This window comes from Anoplophora glabripennis, unplaced genomic scaffold (genome assembly GCF_000390285.2).
Source record: "Anoplophora glabripennis isolate ALB-LARVAE unplaced genomic scaffold, Agla_2.0 scaffold15, whole genome shotgun sequence".
NCBI lineage: Eukaryota > Metazoa > Arthropoda > Insecta > Coleoptera > Cerambycidae > Anoplophora > Anoplophora glabripennis.
In genome coordinates, this window is record NW_019416279.1 from 939,580 (window position 1) to 959,648 (window position 20,069).

The window sequence follows — 20,069 nt, forward strand, 5'->3', positions numbered from 1 at the left end:
TTTTAAATCTTGGAATGCTATAATTGTGCAATAATTTAAAATAAAAATTCCCTTACATTGTTTATGACAGAATATTTTACTTTTGCCATTTTCAACTCTTATAAACTACCCTTTTACCAACATTAATGTGAAATATTTTTATTATAATCAATTTTTAAATATAATCAATCATAAAAAAAATTGCTATGCTGCATATAAACTTTTATACACGCTGACGCACACTTGAATCCTAACATTTTGCTCCAAAAATGAGCAAGCCTATTTTGCTCCGAAAAAATGTCATTGGTTTTTTTACCATAACTCGCTTAATTTTGAAGCTATAGTATCCTACAAAAAAGCTGTAAGATCGTTTGCATATAAAATCTTTAAAGTCCTTCGTTTTTTGAAAGGGAAAGGATCGAAGCGCTCGAGACAGGTCGTTTTTTCACTAATTGTAAAATGGATACTTCAAGCGGCAATATCTCCTTTATTTTTTGTGCTATAGGAATAAAAAAAGCAAAACATTTGTTGAAAAAAAAGCTACATTTTTGTTGTCTATTATTTTTTACGTATCTTTTATAGTTTCAGAGTTATTATATAAATAAGGCAATTTTTTTGAATAATGAAAAATACGTTTTCAACTTTTACTGTACATTATTAAAAAAATACGCATTCTAAACCGGACTAACTTCAGGATCGTATGAAAAAACATTAAAACAAAACTAATTGTAAAGGGTCTACGATTAGTTTTAATTCTGATGGAAATGGTACAGCGTTTACTGCTCATTTTTCCTTAAAAAATATGAGCAACTCATCTGTTTTGGACGATAATTCCTTTAATTTTGCTCTAATTAACTTCTATAAGTGCTCATTTTGAAGGTTTTTTTGAGTACTACAAAAAACTCCAGGAGCATTATATACGTAAAATTAATCCGTTTTCCGTTATTTACGTTGAATACATCGATTCAAGTATTCCCGCCAAAACAAGCCCCCTTCCACTAACCGTATTTCGCTTTGTATAGGACGTACAACACTTTTTAAAAAACGATTTTCTTTGTTTAGTTATAAGCTACATTTTTGTTCATTACACTTTTTTTTTAATAAAATGAGTAGTTTCGAGTTATTCGCGAAAAATACTTTGAAAAAATGTTTTTTTTTCACTCAAAATGATCCGAATATTTCTACTTGCACCAGTGACGTTTGTGCGAGAATTCCACATTTTTTTGACAAAAAAAAATGGTACGCCGTTGACTTTTTCCCGTTTTGATATTTTTATAGAAATTAATAAATAAAAAATTAAAATTTAAACACTCTGTATCTCGGAAATGAAGCATATTTTGACCTACCTTTACATCAACTTTTTTTCAAAGAATAACTTCGGCAACCACCCCCTAAAATATTTCGCACTTATTTACAAACACCCTCTATAACAAAATCATCCCTTGTTTCAGACTAAACCCTTGACAGTGATCAGTGCAGGAATGATCTGGTTGTTGGCCACAGGATTTGCCCTCCCTGATGCTATTTGCTCTAGGCTGAATCACGTCGTTATACCAGACAGGTAAGTTTAAATACGAAATAGTTTCTACATATTGTTATACACAGAACACCCCTAGCCTAAAGGCTTCTTAACTAATATAGAACTTAATGTTATGTAATATTAACGATATATTACGAATAAATACAACTACAATTTCTACCAAGGTCTCTACCTTTATACAGGGTGTTACAATATTGGAGATTTATTTTTATTGAAAGATAACACAGCCACACAAAAAAAAAAGTTGGGTATACTTTTTATGCGACATATATTTTTCGTAGTAATTTAGCCTCCTGAACACGAATCTGGGGTCAGAATTGGCCCATCACGTCACAATTTTTTCCTAACCTCAAAAAACTTGTGAAAAATAGTGAAAATTGATGAAAATTTACTGGGAAAATTTGGAAAAAAATTTATTTCCACATCAAATAGTACATTTTTATGTAAAAGACTCTGCTGAATTCAAATCCACTGTCAGAATTGAGCTAGAACGTGTGGTTTTTTTTCTAACCTCAAAAAACCGAGCAGGAATCGCTATTTTCAAATTCTGAGCGGATTTTGACCAGATTTTGTATAAAGGGGTTTTTTGGGTCGCTGATTACGAATATGAATTCACATTGTAAAAATTCAAGATGGCTGATCCAATATGGCGGGTGTACTTTTTTGAAATCCACCGATTTCAGTAAAATTTGGCATCATAAGGATTGCTGGTTGATCTCACCTTCATTAATCACACATCTGGAGCCAGATTTTCATAAATCAAGGTAAAATTTGTAGGCAGAGTCATAATTTTAGGCCGAGTAGGCGGCATTTTTTCGGCAAAGTCACATTTTTAGATTGAAGGCATAAGCAGATGCAGTGATGTGCTGTGTGGCAGTAATGTGTCCTTTTCCTTGAACTTTAAAATTATTAAGAAATAAAAGCATCTAAATGCCATAGGAAAACTGCATAGTAGTTAAAAAAATCTGATTGGAAAACCATAAGCCCATGCACGACTAAATAAATGAAAGAATAAAGTAGAAACTTTTTTGTCTTGTCCCATGGAAACAAGCACATCACACTACACATCATTACATGTGTAGAGTCCTTAAGTCATTTTTTTAAGCGAAGTCACATTTTTAGACGGAGTGGAATCTTTTACCTTGATTTATGAAAATCTGGCTCCAGATGTGTGATTAATGAAGGTGAGATCAACCAGCAATCCTTATGATGCCAAATTTTACTGAAATCGGTGGATTTCAAAAAAGTACACCCGCCATATTGGATCAGCCATCTTGAATTTTTACAATGTGAATTCATATTCGTAATCAGCGACCCAAAAAACCCCTTTATACAAAATCTGGTCAAAATCCGCTCAGAATTTGAAAATAGCGATTCCTGCTCGGTTTTTTGAGGTCAGAAAAAAAACCACACGTTCTAGCTCAATTCTGACAGTGGATTTGAATTCAGCAGAGTCTTTTACATAAAAATGTACTATTTGATGTGGAAATAAATTTTTTTCCAAATTTTCCCAGTAAATTTTCATCAATTTTCACTATTTTTCACAAGTTTTTTGAGGTTAGGAAAAAATTGTGACGTGATGGGCCAATTCTGACCCCAGATTCGTGTTCAGGAGGCCAAATTACTACGAAAAATATATGTCGCATAAAAAGTATACCCAACTTTTTTTTTGTGTGGCTGTGATAATTCTTGATGAAGGACGTAAATTGCGTAAAACTTACTTAAGTCAAAGTTGCATAGAAATATACTAAATTCTAGAAAGTACATATGTCACATCTGGAAATTATGTATGTATACAGGGTGTCTAAATATTCCGCGTACGTGGAGCTTCTACAGTTTCCTGCGATCGAAATAAGCAGATTTAAGTAAACTTAACTCTATCCTAAGTGGCATCAAAGTTGATAATTTTTTTTATAACTTTGAAACGCGTTTGAAATATCAATTTAACGACAAAATTTTAGAAAACAAACTTATGATATGTTTCTACAGATTAAATGTGTGCTTTGTACGTGAAAATTAGGCGCGAAATTCGAAATAGATCATTGTAACTCTCCCGTGGTTTGACACTCTAAGCGCGCTCTGTTGAAATTAATTCATTTGCGAAACACTAACCCGCTTGACGCTCCATTAATACATACTTAACGCCGCCTAATCCGCCCCCAGTTACTTTAAATCGCGCATTTCATCCCCTAACAGCATTAAGCCTTTCAATCCGCACCTATTCACCCGCCAGACACTTCGCTGCCGTCGTTTCGGTAAACGAGATTGGGAGGTGTATGTATGCTCTGGAGAAGGCTGTAGGTGTTAAAAAATGTTATCTGGATGCCTTTCAAAATGGTAGTAGTGGGTTTGTATCATGACCTGAATGGAGTAACTTGTGCATCAGCATAAGCTTGATGAAATGGGTCAGTCATTCCAAAACTATGTCAAAACCATAATATCTACATTCTTGGAAGCAGTGACATTAAGTACTCAAGGCGTATCTCACATATTTTTCATTAAAATAATAACATATTGTTATGATATTCTAAGTTGAAACGTTAGATAAATAAAATAACATAACGTAATGTTGAAAATGTATACATATTCACGCTAGAAAAAATGAAGGATAAAATTTACATATAGAATAAGTTTGTTTAATAAAAAGGCAAAATCGTTAGATGAATACATCAATCTGTCAAAATAAACTAAATAATGCAAAATTTTGAATTAAAAAGTACAATTTTGTAAAATTAGGTATCATAAAGGAGCATTGGTTTGAGGAAATTTGAAAAATTTTTAAATTTTATCAGGTAGATTGACGAAGAGAGGAGTTACACTTATAAATAAAATTCATGCAATAAAGTAACACTATAATTAATCAGTTTATAAAAACTAGAACAGGGCTCGTAGTAGTCAGTCTTTCATAATTTGCAAAGCTATAAACTTCGTTTAGTTACGCCTAAAATAAACAAAAGCAAGTCAAAATTAAGTAAATACATAATGACCTTAGTTACCAGTTTTGAAACGTCAAACGACATTCAGAAGTAATCTGTCAAAAGTGTAATTTTTTATCAGTTAAAATTTTTCTCAACTAACCAAATACTTACTGGAAACTTATATAATGGGAACAAATGTTATTTAACCAAAAGTGCAAAGTATAAATTGTCAAATAAAAATTAGTGAAGTTCAAACCCTATTTACCTTTGGAAAATCAAGCACATGGGACCAGTTTTACTACCTAGAGCACCTGAAATCCAACATCGACCATCACGAGGATTACGTCACCTGGAAGGCATCTCCAAAACCAGCAATACATAAATGCGTTACAAGAGTTTCATACTTTTAAAAATTGGCCAATTCATAAATGACAAACTGATAACTTTAAGAACGGAAATTGAAGTCCCGTTTCATCTAACAAACTACTACAATATTCATATAGATGTCGCTACAGGAAATACGTTTATAGTAAAAATAGTACGATTATTTCATTCATTCAAATTCCGGCAAAACACACCTAAAAAAAAACGAGAAAACGCCAGGTGCACGCACACGTGCACAATGAGTTGTCCGGCCTATACGTACATCCCACTCTCTTGATGCTATCTCATAATTGCATATGAAAAGAGAAGGGTAATAAAATAATAAAAACTCCAATTTGCGGCCGCCGGTTTTTTGTTCTGAAAATATTTCTATTTTCTATCTTCTACATATTATTATGTACATATTTACAAAAAAGGAGGATGGCAAGTGGTTGTACAAATTTATAATATTTGCAGCCAACTAAGTTTTATTTCATATTATTTTCTACATTTTAGTACTTATATGGATTCGGACCAGAGTAGGTGCGAATGTAATTATTTCTTGTATGGATCTTTGAGCTGTTATCTTTTATTGTTGCGTTGTGGCTGCGAAATATTTTATTTGTGGAGTTTACTATTTTTTATATGAAGGAAAAAACATTAACAGAGTAAGTATTACAATTTGCTAGGCATAGTTGTACTTAGTACTAAATTCAAGTAAATAATAGATATTAAAATAAATATGTAGGTATTGTATTTGATTATTTGAAAATAAAAATTACATATGCGACAATGGACTTTCCGCTTACTTAGCCGTAATATAAATATGACATATTGTCGTTGCAATGCACATACAGGCTGTTCCAATAGTGTGACAAAGTTTATAATTATTTTCAGTTATAGTTGTATAGGGCAAAATCTTCAGGCCAAAAACAAGATTTTCTGAACGTTTAATTCGGTCTGAAAATAATGAATAATGGAAATAATAATAAAATGTGAATCCGAGCAAGTAACTTTTTTCGTATCACTACTACAGGCAGTTATACTAAACTTTATCGCACTATTGTGGCACCCTATATATGACTAGATATATCATTATGGTAAATCAAAAGCATAATAGGTAAAAATGTATAATTATCTATGTTTATAACAAATATTATCTGGTAAAATTCTTTTCTTACTTTCAGATACAGAGACAGTTAAATATAACCGGAAGAAGTCTATATGTTATTTCGTAATATACCTATAGTGGTGAAAACAACCCGCTCTATGTAGAACAAATTAAGAAAGATGAAGAATTATGGAAAAAATCAATGGCAACAAATTTGGAACAATTTTATAAAAATTGTATACTACCAGAAATAATATACAAAAATATTCCACAGGGAAAAAGATGTATGGATCCAGAATATATTATAGAAGCTCAAATTAATAAAAAGAAATAATTTTATTTTATGATTTTTTAAATTTTTTCCTGTTCTACTGTACCTATTCTATTTATTTCTTTATTACTTTCATTTATTTACATATTTATTAAACTACACTGTTCCACAGAATTTCTGTTTATATTGGAGGTATTAAAGTACCTATAAGACAACTATTTTTTCAATTGAAGTGAACTGAATACCTATTTCTCATAAAAAAAATTTAGACTCAAATCGTCCTTTTGTACATAATTCTTTACACATTTTTTGGACAAAATAAGTATATCGTACATATTTTTTATATTTTCTCATTATTATGTATATTCACAATTAAAATTCTATTTATATTAATATGCAAATTTTTTTTATCAAGAATTACTTAATATTAATTATTAAAAATATAATATTTTCCATTTCTGTTTATACCAAAGTAAGCCGCTTTATTCACAAATCGTAATTATAACATAACTTTCCGTTATGAACAACTTTTCTTATTAACATTTTTTTATATTATCAAAAACAAAAGCAGTTTATTCTTCAACGTTATTAATTTTGTTAAATTTCTGATCACCCTGTATATATATAAATTACAGTTTTTCATGACAAACATATTCAATTAAAAAGCAAAATATTTTTTGTCACGAATTACTTTTTCTAGTAGAATAGAAAATAAAAATGTTTTCCCTCTTATCCACTAACCGTAGATACTAATATAGGTATATTAATTATAAATTATGGTTTTAAATAAACTAAAAATTGTTTATATTTCATATTTTCTAAAATTATATAATAGTATGGACTTGCACTGTTACTTATATACTTTTATACAAAAATATATCTAAAATGATCATGACATTCTTTAAATATTTACGTATCAATTAACAGAAACCATGACTACCAATTCAGAATCAGGTTATACCAAATTAACCACATACAACAGCTGTTCGTTAAAAATAACCCGAGTCCATTCATAAATAAATTTTTACTAGTGCGACATCTATTACAAATCAAGCGAATTAAAAGTCGGAGATAATGCTATTCATGAATGAATATTTTTTAATAATTTTATTCCAATATAACTTTTTAAATAATAAAGTGATGAACAAACTATGAAATAAAGTCTAATCAGTTTATTTATTTAAAGACAACTATATAAAAAATTGCATAATTCTACAATACTATGAAGAAATAATCGTTTCTTTGTAAAAGTCCAAAAAACCTTCATATTTAGAAATTAATTTCTCACGAATTATTTACCTATCCCAATTAATGTTTGCTTTACTGTCTTCATTTCTACTTTGCCAAATGTGATATGAAATTTTACTACTTTCTTCCATTGCTTTAAAAATACCATTTTTCGGTATAATTTAGGCAACCAGAAATGCATCAGTTTCCACCCTTAAAGTAAATTTTTTAAACATATCAAAGTCTACTATAATGTCTAAATTTTCACCCTCTAGAGCAAAAGTCGAATAGCTAGTAGATTTAACGTAGTACTTAAGAAAATAAAATTTGTTAAATTGTCCAAATATGTATTTGAATATGCAATACAATCTGTTAAATGTTAAATTTCATTTTCTAAACAAATCTCATGCTTCAAAATATATCAACATAAGTTAATGAAACACACCCTGAGGAAGAGTCAGCTCTAAACCAAGTTACTGCACAAGACAAGTTCTTGTTGACGTCCAGGCAAAATAATATTAAAATTTACAACAAAATTAAAATTCAAATTCAATAAAGAAATGTCCTTAATCTATTTTGTTTCACCTTTGTCCAATTCACGTGTATAACAAAGCTTCAAATACTGCTGGCCGTATTTCAGTGTAACAATAACTGATAATAGTTTATTTGATCCGAAGAGCGCTGTATTACTGTTGGAAAGATCCACAGAAGCCCGGTCGAGCGGTGCCAATCGAAGACGGGAACTTAATGGCAAGTAAATGGCCCTTTGAGGATTAGTTTTCAATAAAACGTAACGAACCGATGCTTTCAGAACGTCTTAATTTCCAAATTTCCATAGTAAGGATTCCCACTAATCTGTTTTGACTTTGACCCTCTGCTCTGCGAAAGAAGATCCTGTTTTATAAAGACGCAATTTGCTGGATTCCATAACGGCATAGTTAATGGTATTGTCTGTTGTCAATCTAGTCACAGCAAAAGTTTACTAATTATTCCCAAAATGTCATTTATCCAGCACAATATGCATGAAAGCAAAATAAATTTGCTATCTGGCAATGATGAAAGCATTTTTAATTTTGTCTTGATGAAAAGTTTTCTGTAGCTTGTGCATAAGGAGATTCAAAACTTGATCAAAGAGTTTATAATAGAAACATGGATAATAATAAGAAAAATATAAGGTCACATTTGGGGTGGGTCATCTTAAAGGTCACACTAGTGCGAATTGGGATTTTTGTCAACTTTGAACATCTATAACTTCTTTATTTGTTAACGAAAACGACGTATTTTCCAAGAAATCGAATGATGGGTTTTAAAAAAATAAATTAATTTGTGAATAACTAATAACTTGGAGAAAAAAAATTGTTACCTGTACTTTTATAAGTGGAAATGGTAAAAGGGCTTATAATAAAACTAAAAAAAATACATGCGTGAGCAGGGGCGGCGGAGGGTTGATTTGGGGGGTTGAAAGTTATGAAAAATGGTATAATCGAGATTTCTGGCGAAAGTTGACGTCAAACAAAAAAGTATCCTATACAAAAGTTGTAGATCATGCAAAAATCTACAACTTTTGTAGAGGTCACTTTTAAACGTAACCTCAAAATAACTCAATAACTGAAAAATTCATTGTTGCAAGTCATTTTTTATTTATTTCTGAGCATGTTTTTGAACTGTTATTACAGTTTTTTTTATTTCGCCAAAAAAGTATATGTCAAAACGAAAAAAAATGATTACCGGCAGAACTCTGTACCATGATTTTTTCAAGCAGAATTTTTCATTGAAAAAAAAAGTGTTCAAGGCGAAAAATATTAATATCTCTGAAACATTTTTTTACCTAAAAAAAATTGAGGTTATTTAAGAGAGAGAAAGGTATACTTTCAATTATTTTTGCGGAAATGAGAAATAAAAAATGAAAAATCAGAAAATACTGTTTTTCTCGGAAATTTTGAGGTTATGTTAAAAATGACATATACAAAAGTTGTAGATTTTTGCATGATCTACAACTTTTGTATTGGATACTTTTTTTAATAATAGGTTTCCGAAATTTACAATATTTGCAAGATGATTTGCTCCCCGTACTTAATCCGTTAATTCTAAATACAAATGGTGTGACTTCAGCAAGATGGGGCACCCCCACACTATGCCGTATTGGTAAGAAACTACTTGGACAACGTATTTCGAGATAGATGAATAGGGCGAAGAGGACCAATAGAATGGCCACCTAGGTCTCCGGATTTAACTCCTCTGAGTTTCTTTTTACAGGGATATTTTAAAAAGTAGATCACAAAATCTATATGCATTAATAGAATGCAAAGTTCCAGAAGAGTTTGCTAAATTGGATGAAGCTTAAAAAAATTAGGTGTGAGGTAATCATCTTTGAAATTATAGGGAGATAATTTACAATTACCCTGTATATATCAAAATACACTGTATACATGAAATGTTCCTTAATTTATATATGGCACGATATGTACGTAAAAATGGTTACACACATTGTGGATTTAAAAAAATCCCCGCCATCCGTGATCCTATTTGCACAATTCCGAAATAAAAACTAGATTAATATAAATAACCGGATTTGGCCACAGCAATAAAATAAGCTCGTATAGGTACTCAGAACAAAATACTTTTTAAAATATTGCACATCATTTAATTTCGCGCTACATTTTGTCCCAGTTATGGAAATGTATATCTTCGAAATGTAGCAGTACTCATATTTATTACAGTAAGCTTACACACACATAAAATATTTTTAAACGGATCCTTTCTAAAATATGCATTAACATAAATCGAAATAAACTGTACACATTTATTCCAAATCCAAATAAAATGAACGCCCACCACCAATGCAAACCTGTCCTCAAACAAACAAAAATTCCACAGGAAATATTATCGTTAGTCACAACGGCGGCGGATCGTGAGTGTTTCTTTTACAAATTCGCTTAATGAAGTTTGTTTTAGGACGCCATCTTCCCTTACACAAGAGCGTTAATTGTAAAAGCGTAACGCAGTATTTGAATATCGGTTTTCAAGGCAGAGGTACACCACTTTGCCATTAACCTACACCTTGTCCTATTTCGAATCGAGGATTTTATTTCAGAACTGCGTCCCCCAGGTCTTGGGATCAATTTTCGTTGATGATGTACCTCCGTTTCGCTGAAGCGCTCGGAAAATAACCTAAAGACTAAATTCTTTTAATCATTTAATTAAACTAGATTATTTTTATTTTGCTTCATCCAGAAAAGCTCGTCATTCTTGAAATTTTAAAGAAAATTACTTTTAAGGCTCTAAGTGAGTAGACTAGAACTTTTTGAGTGTTAAGTCCCTAATAACTCACGTGCTAAATAAGTGAAGACTAGAACTTTTTGAGTGTTAAGTCCCTAATAATTCACGTGCTAAATAAGTGACTCGTTAGTATAGCAACATTCAATCAGTGAATTAGGAAGAACCCAGGTATTATGAGTCATTAGTTACTTTTAAGTGCCAAATATCTAATAACATAAATGTGTCAAGTCACTTATGATTTACATTTTGTCATTATTGATTCACTAATTGATACCAGATTTATAATACATACTTTATGAGTAACGAATCAACTGATCACAAACTTATTTTCCTTTTAATTCATTAAAATATTCTAACATTGGTGTTAAAGAAAATAATTCTTAAGAGACCAACATGCGTACACACTAGTGATTTATGGGTGCTAAGTTACTAATGACCTGCGTACTAGTTATTTCTGAATTATTGCTAAACATTAAATTATTAGCTAATGCTACATTAAATTATAAGCTAATTAGCTTATTAAAGATTTATTATCTTATCCACATAATTTCCTTAGTCTTAGTCTTAGTAAGTCCTTAATCCAATGATTTACATTATAAGTCATTGGTGTCTTATAGGTGTTAAGATTTCAAGTAATGGTAAAGTGACTGTTAAGTAATAGGGGTTCAATAACATTATTGTTATTGATGACAATCTTTAAGTCACTAGTGATCCGAGTGTTAAATCACCTTATCTAATAAGTGTTAGGTCATTAATTATTAGGGTTAAATCACTACTGACTTCTGTGCTAAGTCCCTCGTAATTTACATGGTAAGTCACTAGTGTTTTGTAGACGTTAAAGTGCTAAGTAATTGAAACCTTATGATCTAAGTCACTAATGATTTTTAAGTTATAAATCATTAGGAGTTTATTGGTAACTTTAGTGTTAAAGTCTTAATGTTAACTAATAAGGATTTAATAAGTATCCAGCCTTATATCATTTAGTTAGTCACTAGTGACAAGGAGTTAAGTTACTAACATATTATGAAAGTAAATCACTGAATTGTAAATATGATTAAATACACTAGTGATTTCCAATTTGCAATTTTCAAGTCAAGTAATTTACGTAATAACTGCCGAGGTACCAGAACCTTAAAGGTGTTAAGTAATTAGGAATTTGTGACCAAACCACTAGTGTCAATTCATTAGCCATTTATTAAGTTTTTGAATTGTAGTCTTCAAGTGTTTTAAATAAACGTCCTATGAATATAAATAATTAACAGTCTATATGTGCGAAATCGTTATATATAGGATGATTCAGTACTTATCCAAAAAAAAATCTGGATGTACAAAGGACTCTTACGAATACAATTTTATAAAAAAAAATATTAAAAAGGGCAGTTCCAAAATGATCCGCACGGCACTGGAAATTGGTACACTGTAAAACCTGACCTGGCACAATGCGACCGTCACGGCGGCAGTGATAAAAACGGACAAAAACTTGAAAGCATTTCGCAAGGAAAAGAATAAATAGCCATTTTTGACGCTAACTACTAAAAAACTATTGTAAACACTATGGCAACGAAGACTGTAAAATCGTATTTCAGTATTCGGATGACGCTAACTACTAAAAAACTATTGTAAACACTATGGCAACGACGACTGTAAAATCGTATTTCAGTATTCGGAGTCTCTGAGCCCACGTACAGTTGTCCAGCTATGTAATGGTTGAAAGTACTACAACTTCAATAATTTTTTTCTTGGAAACTATAAGGATTTTAGAAAAAATTCTTTACGCAATTGATTCCATTTCTCATGCCGCATCTATTCCCAAATTTTTTTGAATAAGTTGTGAATTACCCTGTATACAGTGTGTCCCCAGATGGAGCACCGTTAAGAATATATAAACTAGCGAACACTGCGTTAAATCACTATCTATTAATGATATATGAATGTTAAATCACCAACGGAAAGTGTGTTAAATTGTTCTATCGTTCATTGCAGCAACAAGACGATCACTTTCTGCTCCCCCTTCCCGAACATCACCAACTTCGAGACGTACGCGCAGTACAACATCGCAATCAAGTCACTGATCTACTACTTCATCCCCCTGACCATAATCGCCTTCTTCTACGTGTTGATGGCCATACGACTCCACCACAGCGCCAACGAGATGCCAGGAGAGATCAGAGGAACCCAGAGCGTGGCTCAAGCCAGAGCCAGGAGACACGTGGCCAGGATGGTGCTCATATTTGTATTCTGTAAGTACACTGAGAGAAATGGTTTATTGTATTTGTATCGTATTACGTGCGTTGACCTATATTTATTTTTCTACACGTGTTCTATCATCCCTTGCGCGTGTTATTTCGCGAAAATTAACGGAAACGCGTAGTTAAGCCAACATAAATTTAATTAAACGTAAACATTTTTCAGCCGGTCTGATCTGAGAACTGGTGAGAAAAGAGAAAAGAGGGTGTAAATGTTGCGGCATCAGAAAGGTCCGGACTGTTAATTAATGTAATTGTTTCGTTTTAATTTCATCTTTGACGGTCGACGCCTGTTTTTTGATCTTCCGGATAATATCTGTAAAGGGAACAAATGTAAAATCGCGTTTCATTAAACACGAGAACCCTCGTACTTTTACAATAAGAGATACGTTCACTTTTCAACCGTCTAAATTAATGAAATAAAAACTGTTAAGTTAATCAAAGTGCTTTGGCAGGCGTAACTGATTGAGTTCGTAATATTTGAAATGGAATATTAAGGATATATCTTGGATACATTGTTTATATATTGAAAAACTGTTTTCATTCTCATTTACATTTAATTATTAAATTTAAAATAAATATAAAATCAGATTAAAACGTTGTATGCACCACGGGAGATACTAGGATGATTATGCCGTTAGGCAACATCCCTGTATCTCCCTTGGTACATAAATAACAATTAAATACACCAAGTAATTTCTTGCAAGTCTTTCTCGTTTATTTCAAGAATATCGTTTCGTATTATTTAACATAGTAATTTAATATTTAACTAATTGTATTTCCTATATTATTCCGTACCTCACTTTCATCTGGAAAATTTTTTTATTAAAGAAAGTATTTTTAAAAATCAAGCACATTTGATATCAATGAAGTGTCATGTTATAGATAGACTATTCATTTCATAAGTTCAGACTTAAGCGGAAGTAAAATAGGTACAAAATACAAGACCTTAACATATACAGGGTGGTCCGAATTTTATGCAGGAAACTTCGAGGGCAGATAGATCTCTTTAAAATAATATGTGTTTGCCTTATAAACATAGGTCTGGAACGGCAACGTTTTAGAGATACAGGGTGTTGAAGTTGTCAAAAAAAATTGATTTTTTGTTTATATCTCCGGAATCTATTAAGCGATCTCAATAAAAATTTGGTACATATAATGTATGATAGTGGGCCTTATATTCCCAGAAATATGAACTTTAAAGGTTCAACCAGTGGTATACAACTGGACAGGGGTCACCCCCTTTTTTACAAAAAAACCTACGCCACTGCATTTTTTACATGTCATTATAACTGATTTATATTTTAATGCACAAAATACGTAAAAAAGGTGACTTTAATTTTTTCCCTAATATTCGCCGTTCTCAAGTTATTCATACCAATACAATCCCCTTGTGGCAGACACTTCTAACGATAATATTACAAGAATATTTGTTTGTTTAAAAGTAAGAGCATTTTGTAAGCACATCAACAAAATTATTTACATTCCTTTCTATACCACCTGTGAGATAGTGTGCGATATAAACAAAAAATCATTTTTTTTTAAACCTCAACACCCTGTATCACTAAAACGGGGCCGTTCCAGACCTATATTTATAAGGCAAACACATATTATTTTAAAGAGATCTATCTACCCTCGAAGTTTCCTGCATAAAATTCGGACCACCCTGTAGAAACCATATTAAAATAGAAAAAGTTTAAAAATATCTACTATTTCGAAACATATACATTCAATTTAGATGTTATAATAGCTACACAGGCATATTAATAGTAAAATAAATTTGTATTTCAATGCGTTTCAATGTAACAGTACCTAATACTTTAATATTTACCATTCAGAAAGTTTAGTATTAAATAGTCTTGTATTGTGTAAGATTTACTGTTCGTTCATTTAATTTAAACTAACTGCTTTTAAACTTACAATAATTTTAATGTGAGATTATAAGAAGAAGAAGATTATTCTACATAGAAAATAAACAATTACTTACTTAAATTTAATATTAGATAATAATTTTCTCAGTGTATTGACTTTATTTGTAAGGTTCCATTAAGAAAGCGAAAAAGAGTCATTAGTGACCCTATTTCGCATAGGTCTGCCTTATAGTAACAAACTATCTCTTATTTTTTAGAAAACTGTAAATAATTGGCTCATACACTAGTTGTCAAGTCGTATTAGTTAAATTTAAGGATTAAAAACGAAATGCATTAAAATTTGTATATGCAAATATTTCCCGAAAACGAACAACTATTTTATGAAACAAAGGACATCCCTTCATATTTTCAACACACAATGTCCGTAATTCTAAAGGCAAGAAAATTTTTCTATTTATCAAAGCATAACTGACGACATATACAAGCGACGCCGAAATTCTTATTTGTCATGTCAAAAATCATAGTGCCAATTTTTGGTTCATACTCTGACATTTTCAAAATTATTGAGAAATTTCAAAATAAAATTCAAACATTGAACGCCCTGCATCTTTGAAACCAGCAACATTTGCATGACGCATATTTGATTCAATCGATTTATTTTTGAAAGGTTGCGAAATCTCCAGTTTCGAGATTTCCCAACCTTTCCTTATAAAACTAGCGCCTTCGCCATTTTATAGAATTTTTGTTAAATATTTGATGATATAAGTAGGTACTTATACAGTGTTTTCCAAAATAACGGAACAAAATTCTTATTTTTTTTCCAGTTCAGATTTTAAAAAATTGCTGAAACAGGTCAATTAGTAAATTGAAATTGTCACTTTTCAATTTTCTATTTTTTTTAGCCATTTTGACCGTCATTTTCGCTTACCGTTCTTCGCTTTCCTTCCGGCTTTTTCAAACTTTGGATACTTCAGTTATTGTAGCTGGACTAATTCTCTGGTTTAGATACTTATGGTGAAATAAATCACATATCTTCTGTTGACTACGAATTTTATCTCCGTATCCAATCATAATAATTAAACCTTCAATTCTCTGTTTTTCACTTAAACTAGGAACCATTTTTCAAAATAATTTAACAACGAAACGATTCACGTTATACCTAAGGTACTCTGATGAATTTTTTGTGTTTATCAATGTTTTTTTAAGAAAAAATAGTTTCAAAGTAAGTAGAAAAAGATTAATACAGTGGAGGTGCGTTTTTCAAAGTACATAAGAAATTATGATTGTTTGAAATAAAATATAGAGCGTAGTTTAAAAAAAAAATAAGTAAGGGGTTATAGGTCTGTCAAACATGGCTCAAAAAAATAGAAAATATTGAAGAAAATTGGCAATTTCTATTTATACTAATTGTTCCGTTTCAGCGATTTTCTTAAATTTCATCTGGAAAAATCATTTTTTTGTTTTTATATATACTGTATAAACTTGTTTAAAAACTCGAAAATGTAAGAATTTTCATACTTGTAGTTATCAAACATTATGTTCCCTACTCCCTAGTTTTAATTTCCTAAGAATAAAATTAATAATGTAATACTCTCATATTAAAGACATCCCCGCTATCAATTTACAACATCCTTTATCGCGAAATTTAATGTAAACATTTTACCAAGTTGGCAACTCCCACTTAGGTACCTCGAAACAGCATTTTATTATTCCTCGTAGCTCTCGAAATTTTATAACCGTTATTCTACACCGCATCTAAATTTAGAAGACGAAGACGTAAAACCTCGGGTAATTAACGAACCGGCGCAATTTTGTAAGGGATTGTTGGCAACTTTGATACATTTTTTTTATCATAAAATCGATTGAAGTAACAGTGTACAACGGTAAGAAAAGTTTAGAACTGTTGATGGAAATGGTTATCTTTGGTTAGAGGTTGCGAAAGCAGTTCTTTTATATTCAAGAACGGAGAGTTATTTTGCGAATAGCAGCTACTAAAAAACATTCGACAATGTAAAAAGGATTTCGTACTTTGAATTAAACATATTTTTTTAAAACGCTTCAAGATATTGTTAAAATTGGCAAAAAAATAAGATATATGATTATGAAGAACCCTAACATTAGAAATTTTTAATAAAAAAATAAATACATAGTTGTAATAAAAAGACCATCATCTGGAGTTTTAATAAATTTGGGTATTGAATCACAGGGTGACCCAGAAAAGCTGGACAGCCAATAATTCGGATAAAGCTTGCTCTTGCGAATACAGTGATATAAGGTTTGAAGGGTCTATCTCAAATAACAAGCGAGATATTTCGAAACTAACAGTTATTTAAAAAAATTATTTAATGTCATTTTTCAGTTAAGTGTACAATTCATTCTAAGCTCCAAAAAATTCAATAATTTTGCGAAGCTTATTAAGGTTATATAATGCACTAACTTGTGAAAATGTAACGCTACAACAGTGGTGCTTTTGTTTCTAAGCAACGACCAAAAAACGAAATTTAATAATTTTTATCAGTGACCTGCGTTTCAACAAAAAGAACCGTAATTTTTATTGCTAAACTTGCAAACTTTTTTCGTTTTTTTTTTCGTTATTTATTTGCATTTGTTTCGTTTCCAAGTACAATTTCTTTTATGAAAAATTACATTAAATAATGTTTTGAAATAAATGCCATTTTCTCGCAATATCTCGCTTATTATTTAAGATAGACCCATCAAACCTTACATCACTGTATTCGTGTATACAACTAAATCATCTTAAAAGATGCCCCTTCGGAGAATAAAATCGACCTGTGTTTTTTCAAAAATGAGTGTATAAAAGTTATATATTTTGTTCCAAACTTTATCATAACGCTGTATAGAAATAATTCGTGTTAATCGAATTACTCCTATTCTGGCTGTGAAAACAAACAGACGACCTTCTCCGGCTTGCGTCCTAGCAAAAATTCGCACCGAAACAAGAACGGACCTCAACTAAACGGATTACAGTCAGTGTTGCCTGTTTTGGGCCGGTCGGGGATTGTTCCTCAGTTAACAGCAAGAGTTGGAAAGTGGTTCTGTCGTAATTATATAAAAACAGGCGCTGATAAGGTCTTTTTTTGTATCGTTGTGGATTGTAAGGGTCTAATTGAGTTGAGAGGAGTTTCAGTAGACCGTCAACAATAGTACATAGTAGCAGAATGGTTAGGGGTCCAAAATTGTTTCTTAACATTTTCGTTATACAAAGGCATACAAATTTTATATGGTATAAAATCAATCAAACTATGCAAAGAAATGTATACAATCCCGTTTAAAAAATTATCGATGACGTCACCTCTCATATACATTGTGACGAAAAAAAAATGTTCTTCAATATAAAGAAAATAACATCCCCTTTAAAAATATATATACTTTAGAGGGTGTCCAAAAATGGGTACCTAGACGAGCTATTGTTCGTTAAACCTAGTGAGATTTTGAATCATTCATCACACAAAAAGTCTTCCATATAAAGTTTTATATGCATGCAAAGCACATACTTTGTTAAAATGATTTTTGTTATTGAAAAAGAAAACACATAATTCAAAGATGTAAAGACTCGGAAGCGTTAATATTCTAATAATGTAATATTATTAATATAATTCTTTAAAAATATTTTTACAAGATTATCTACTTGTTACACCTGCCATATATCTAAAAATACGTTTTTGTGTCACAAATACACTTTTCGCAGTTACAAAATTTCCCCAAAATACGATACCATAATAAACTATTACATGATAAATTAATAGCGACGTATCATCAACATACATTGTTGACAAACGTCATCAACTATTTTCGCGAAATCTTTAACATAAAGCAAAAACAATGTGGGGCCCAAAATCGAACCTTGTGGGACCCCCAAATTAAGAGAAGCACGCCCCGAATTTATTCTATTCGTAATTCCATCTTTGTAATGAGTTATATTAACAAATTTTTCTCTGTTTAATATAAAAGATCCAACCCAATTTAGAGCCAAATCGCGAATAGCATACGTTAATAATTTTAATAGTAATATTTTATTATCAATGCAGTCGAATTCCCTGCTGTGGTCACAAAATACCCCAACGGGGCACTTGCCAGCCTCAATACATTCCAACACTTCCCTGTAAAAATTTGCCATAGCAGTGGTAGTAGACCTTCCTGCTATAAACCCATGCTGGTTATCCGAAATTATATTATGCTTATCAAGAAATGATATGAGAGTATGAGACGATATAAATAATTGTATTCGATAATTTTAGAAAATCCCGATGTTAAAGTAACTGGTCGATAATTTTCAACGCAATAAACGTCATGTTTCTTGTGCATAGGTACAATTTTACCGATTTTTAAACTTGATGGAAAGGTACCTGTTTCAAATGACAAATTCTCAAGAAATGTCAGTGGTTCTATGGTAGTAGATAAAGAGTATTAATACGAATATCGGAAAATCGTAAGGTCCTGATGACTTTTTATTTTTTTAATTTGTTTTCAAAATGTATAAAAGTTCAAATAAGGAGTTAAAAATAAGCTATCTTTTACAGTTCTTACATTATTAATAAACCTATTTTTCTGTAATTAGCCCGGGAAAATAAGCTGCGAAATGACCATTTCGCGACTTTTTGTTTCGGCAAGCCGAATTTATCACTATAGATGTACAGGGCGGGCAAATAAGCGAGGTAAGCGGCTGTATCTCAGAAACTAATGATCGTAGAGAGCTACGGTAAAAAATTTAATGGGTAAAGTGGGCAAGGGAAAATGCTGGAAATTATTTTCAAGTTTCCAAGATGGCCGCCAGTGGGCGTTTCCACCATCTTGAATTACATAAAGTTACGTTTCTCGCGATTTTCCCCAATGAATGTAACAAAAAAGTATTTGCGTTTTAATGTTAACTTAAAGTCGAACATTTTTTGTAAAAACAATTTTTCTCTATCTTTCGAAATAAAGTGGTGGGGGGTATTTGAATGTTGTTTGAAATAAATGCCTGTAACTTCGAAACGGCTTAATGGATTTGGATAAATTTGGTATCATTGAAAAGAGCATTTCTTGGGCTTTTAGGTTTCTCGTAATCATGACAGTTGCGACCTACACGGCCGCCGATAGAGGGCGTTATTCGATATTATAACCAAAATATTGGATTTTCTCAAAAAATTTAAATGCGATGATATGACTTTTTTTAGACTAGAAAATAGACAAATGACCAACCAATAAGCCTGCGCAAACCGCATCTTAATATCTTTTTCCTAACTCAAATTATTAAAAAAAAA

The 20,069-nt window shown here is 31.2% G+C and overlaps 1 protein-coding gene across 1 annotated transcript in view; it reads left to right on the top strand.

Moving 5' to 3' along the window:
* Positions 1-20,069, top strand: part of LOC108905080 (neuropeptide CCHamide-2 receptor-like) — a 92,054-nt gene that overhangs the window by 36,403 nt on the left and 35,582 nt on the right. Inside the window, exons 4-5 of the mRNA XM_023457380.1 lie at positions 1,431-1,540; positions 12,672-12,928. Of these exons, the coding sequence (XP_023313148.1) occupies positions 1,431-1,540; positions 12,672-12,928 (367 nt within the window). The remainder of the gene's footprint in view (positions 1-1,430; positions 1,541-12,671; positions 12,929-20,069) is intronic.